The sequence below is a fragment of the Macrobrachium rosenbergii genome, chromosome 18 (genome assembly GCF_040412425.1).
Source record: "Macrobrachium rosenbergii isolate ZJJX-2024 chromosome 18, ASM4041242v1, whole genome shotgun sequence".
NCBI lineage: Eukaryota > Metazoa > Arthropoda > Malacostraca > Decapoda > Palaemonidae > Macrobrachium > Macrobrachium rosenbergii.
The window spans coordinates 20,724,234-20,730,138 of NC_089758.1; the positions used below are offsets into that span (position 1 = coordinate 20,724,234).

Sequence of the window (5,905 nt, forward strand, 5' to 3'; positions counted from 1 at the left end):
TTGTTTGGTATTGCATGTACTTGTTATTTTGTTTCGTCTTTTGAATTGGTACTCCATGAACTTGTTGTTGTGTTTCAGCTTTTGTTTGGTATTGCATGTACTTGTTATTTTGTTTCGTCTTTTGAATTGGTACTCCATGAACTTGTTGTTGTGTTTCGGCTTTTGTTTGGTATTGCATGTACTTGTTATTTTGTTTCGTCTTTTGAATTGGTACTCCATGTACTTGTTGTTGTGTTTCGGCTTTTGTTTGGTATTGCATGTACTTGTTATTTTGTTTCGTCTTTTGAATTGGTACTCCATGAACTTGTTGTTGTGTTTCGGCTTTTGTTTGGTATTGCATGTACTTGTTATTTTGTTTCGTCTTTTGAATTGGTACTCCATGAACTTGTTGTTGTGTTTCGGCTTTTGTTTGGTATTGCATGTACTTGTTATTTTGTTTCGTCTTTTGAATTGGTACTCCATGTACTTGTTGTTGTGTTTCGGCTTTTGTTTGGTATTGCATGTGCTTGTTATTTTGTTTCGTCTTTTGAATTGGTACTCCATGTACTTGTTGTTGTGTTTCGGCTTTTGTTTGGTATTGCATGTACTTGTTATTTTGTTTCGTCTTTTGAATTGGTACTCCATGAACTTGTTGTTGTGTTTCGGCTTTTGTTTGGTATTGCATGTACTTGTTATTTTGTTTCGTCTTTTGAATTGGTACTCCATGAACTTGTTGTTGTGTTTCGGCTTTTGTTTGGTATTGCATGTACTTGTTATTTTGTTTCGTCTTTTGAATTGGTACTCCATGAACTTGTTGTTGTGTTTCGGCTTTTGTTTGGTATTTCATATACCTGTTTCTGTGTTTCAGCTTTGGTTAGTAACTGACCAAACATATCTATATTCATTTATTTTTCATTTGGATTTTATTAACCGCAGGGTTTCTGCTACCCTTTAGGAACTGGCAAGATAATTTTTCGAAATTTACTAGGCTATATGTTGTATTTTTAATCAAATAGTAAGGTCCTTGCGTATGCATGTTTTACATTGAGTGTTGATGATCACATATATCAATTTTTTTCAGACCATGCTTTAATATGGTTAGTGAAGAAAAAATTATTGTGTTTTTCCTTAAGATACTAAACAATTTCTCCCCTGTATTGTAGAGTTTTTATTAGTTTCTTATGTAAGATTATTTATAAAATCATTCATAAGCTTTGATAATAACTAGGGATGCATCTTTCAGTTGGTCCAAGCAAATAAATTCCGTAACTTCCACAAGATTCTGTGGAGTAAAATCGTAATTTTGCTCCACTAGATTTTTGAGAATCAGTAAGAAGAGAGAATTAAAATAATTCTCTGAATATTATGCTATGAGATGATTTGACTATAAAATTGGGAAATACTTATTTCTTTACTTTATGGTTTTCTTTTTCAGTAAAGAATTCGTGTTTGTGTTTTTTTAGGGGGTGGGGGAGGATCTTTGAAGACTGTTGAGGGTACGGCGATAGGTTCGAAGACAGTATGGCCATTATGTGACGAACAGAGATTCCGATAATTCCTTTGCTAGACCAAAAATCTTTAGTTTATGAGGTGCTTATATGCAATAAATTCTGTAATATTTTATATATATATATATATATATATATATATATATATATATATATATATATATATATATATATATATATATATATATATATATATATATATATATATATACACACATTATATATATATATATATATATATATATATATATATATATATATATATATATATATATATATATATATATATATATATATATTAATATTATTTATACAGATGTGTGTGTCTGTAACGATTCCAGAGGGCCTTAGGATTGACTTGGTGAGGATTGGATCCCCAAACTTCGCACTGGGTATCCTTATGAAAATTGTCCTGCTGGCCACGACTAGGGTAATTAGGGGAGTGTAGGTGTCCTCAGAAAATAAGGTAATAGGGTCAGATCCTCCGAAGCAGTTTGCAGCCCGGATCCAAAATCGGCAAAATAATAATAATAATAATAATAATAATAATAATAATAATAATAATAATAATAATAATAATAATAATTGATTGACAAAATCAAGAAGAAAGTATTACTCATTGATGTCGCAATACCATGGGACACCAGAGTAGATGAGAAGAAAAGAGAAAAATTGATAAGTATCAAGACCTGAAAATCGAAATAAGAAGGATATGGAATATGCCAGTGGAAACTGTACCCATAATCATAGGAACACTAGGCACGATCCCAAGATCACTGGAAAGGAATCTGGAAAAACTAGAGGCCGAAGTAGCTCCAGGACTCATGCAGAAAAGTGTGCTACTAGAAACAGCGCACATAGTGAGAAAAGTGACGGACTCCTGAGGAGGTAGGATGCAACCCGGAACGCCACACTATAAAAACCACCCAGTCGAATAGGATGACTGATAGACTGCCCCCCCGCCCCCCGCAACAAAAAATATATTTATTATTATTATTATTATTATTATTATTATTATTATTATTATTATTATTATTATTATTATTATTAAACATTTTAGGTGAGGGCTCACGAAACATGATCTTTGTTACTCTTATACCACGATACTAAAAAAAAAAAAACTCGTTTTTCACCAAGCTATTAACATTTCACGCGGATGATAAACGAGTTAATAGTATTATCACCTTTTTTTTTGTGTGAGGGGTGTGGGAGGTGGGGGAAGGCTTATGACCGCATTACTGAACTCGGCCAGGCTAATGGCTTATTAATTATCCCGTTTCATATGAGTCATCCAGTGCTTGTTACCCTTTATATGCTTAGCGCGCCAGAATGCCGGATGGGAAATTGGTTTATCGCAGTAGCTGCATAAATTAATGATGATGTTGATTCACTCGGCGTTGTGGGAGAGGCAATCTTTGCCATTTCGAGGGCTGGACTTTATTATTTTGTTAATTTGATTATTTTATTTAGGGTTGAATTTTAGAATTTTTACTTTTTTTTTTACTTTATTTTTTTTTCTTCGTAGGTAATTGGTGATAGCGTTGTGGGAGAGGCAATCTTTGCCATTTCGAGGGCTGGCTTTATTATTGTTTTAATTTAAATTTTTATTTGGAATTTTTTTATTTTTTTGTTTTATTTTTTTCGTAGGGTGGGATCGCAATCTTTGCTATTTCGAGGGCTGGACTTTATTATTTTGGTAATTTAGTTATTTTTATTTACAGAGTTGAATTTTGGGATTTTTTCCTTTTTTTTACTTTATTTTTTTTCTTCGTAGGGTGATTAGTGATGGCCATAGTGTTGTACATAGAATGAAGATTTTTGAAATTTGGAGATACTGTCTGTATTGATTTTAAGGAGATTGAATAGCTTATAAATAACAAGGGAAGAAATTATGCAATGCCTTTTGCATTTGGTTTAGTAATATATTATGAACGACTAATTAAAGACCTCAGGCATATACAGTATATATATGTATATATACATACATATACGTATACATATATGTGTATGTATATCTATATTTACGTATATACATAAATATAAGTATATATATATGTGTGCATGTATAGCTGTAGTTATGTATATATATTCACATACATATTCAAGCCATCAACAGCTGCTTCAGCACAACTTACCGTTGAATGGACTATAAGCAAATGCAAAGATGTCCTACCACACAACCCCCGTTCTTAAACGCCGCGTAAATAAAGAGGAAAATAAAAGAGGATGAAAAGAAACAGAGAAACCCAAATAAAACGGCGTTTATGGTCGTAAACTTCAGGATTTTCAGAAAAGATTCTCCCCGAATTGAGTGATGTTCGGCTCTTTCCGAGTCAACATCACCTAAATCTCGATTCGGGTCGGCGCGCGTAAGCGCACCCCGCCTGCATCATCTTTCTTCGTACGCTGAAGTGAGATGCATGATGTGGGGGAGGAGGAGGAGGAGGAGGAGGAGAAAGAAGGGGAGTAAGAGGAGTGGGAAGGGGAGGAGGAGGTGGAGGAGATGGCAGAGGTGGTGGAGATGGAGGAGGTGGAGGAGATGGCAGAAGTGGTGGAGATGGAGGGGGTGGAGGAGATGGAGTAGAAAGGGGAGGAGGAGGAGGAAGGGGAGGAGGAGGAGGAGGAGATGGCAGAAGTGGTGGAGATGGAGGAGGTGGAGGAGATGGAGTAGAAAGGGGAGGAGGAGGAGGAGGAGGAAGGGGAGGAGGATGAGGAGGATGAGGAGGAGGAGGAGGAGGAGGAGGAGGAGGAGGAGGAGGAAGAAGAAGAAGGGGAAAAGAATTTTGTAGAGAAGTCGGAGGAGGAGGCGGAGGAGGAGGAGAAGGTGGACGAGGAAAGGGAGGAGGAGGAGGAGGAGGAGGAGGAAGGAGAGAAAAATTTGGTGGAGAAGTCGGAGGAGAAGGTGGAGGAGGCGGAGGAAGAGGAGAAGGTGGATGAGAAAGGGGAGGAGGAGGAGGAGGAGGAGGAGGAAGAAGCATTTCCCGGTTCCCTCGTCGCGGAAGAGTACGCGTTTTTATCGAATAGAAATATGGACGCGAGAATAACTCATATGAGAATGTATGAGGTTGATAATGATCACTTGCGTGAGAGGACCGCATGAAAAATTTGCTGTAGAAATTGTTTTATCGAGGAATAATAAGTTGAGTATACCTTAGTTTAACCAGACCACTGAGCTGATTAACAGCTCTCCTAGGGCGGGCCGGAAGGATTAGACTTATTTTACGTGGCTAAGAACCAATTGGTTACCTAGCAACGGGACCTACAGCTTATTGTGGAATCCGAACCACATTATACTGAGAAATGACTTTCTGTCACCAGAAATAAATTCTTCTAATTCTTCATTAGCCGGCCGGAGACTCGAACTCGGGCCTAGCGAGTGCTAGCCGACAACTCTACCGACTTTCCCAACGAGGAACTCGAGGTATTATAACATTTACTAATCTTATCATCCTATCCTTACTTAACTTTTCATTCTATCAGTCTATCTATCAATCTGTCTCATATATATATATATATATATATATATATATATACATATATATATATATATATATATATATATATATATATATATATATATATATATATATATATATATATATATATATATATATATATATATATATACATATATATATATATATATATATATATATATATATATATAATAATTATATATATATATATATATATATATATATATATATATATATATATGTGTGTGTGTATATATGTGTATATAATTATATATACTGTATAAATGTATGTATGTATGCATGTATTGAGTGTGTATTTTCTTGTTTATGTTTTAAAAGTATCTCTGTGAGGGGCAGATTTTAAATTTCAGATCGTTGCTAGATACATTCATTTATTATGAGAGAGAGAGAGAGAGAGAGAGAGAGAGAGAGAGAGAGAGAGAGAGAGAGAGAGAGACTGACTCCGTGCAGGTGACGTAATTTCAGGCACGCTGCCTCCATTGAAGAAAAAGCTTTTTTTTTCGTCGAGCCCTACAAAAACGTTTCCGGCCGCGCTGGTGATGCTTTCTGTCCTCTGGCTTCGATGCCTCTGTTCCCTGAAGCAATATTTGCAATCCGGGATGATCCCTTTCCGCTACGACGTTTCACTCCATTAGTCGCATCTGTCGCCGAATCGATGATCTCTTTCGGGCGACAATGCGGAATTTAGGGAAATCGCGAAGTCAGGCTGTATTTAAAGCGTTCGTTCGCCGGCGTTACGTAAAGATGATGAAGGTGGGGGGGAGCTTTACTTTTTCGTATGAAACACTAAAGCTATGTATCTATATATCTATATCTGTATATCTATATCATATATATATATATATATATATATATATATATATATATATATATGTATATATATATATATATATATATATATATATATATATATATATATAT

At 35.3% G+C, this 5,905-nt stretch overlaps 1 protein-coding gene across 1 annotated transcript; it reads right to left on the reverse strand.

Moving 5' to 3' along the window:
• Positions 1 to 3,826: 3,826 nt before the first annotated feature.
• On the reverse strand, positions 3,827 to 4,465 carry LOC136847960 (uncharacterized). Its single transcript, XM_067119980.1, has one exon. The coding sequence runs from the start codon at positions 4,463 to 4,465 to the stop codon at positions 3,827 to 3,829; it is 639 nt and encodes a 212-aa protein (XP_066976081.1).
• Between the last annotated feature and the right edge of the window lie 1,440 nt (positions 4,466 to 5,905).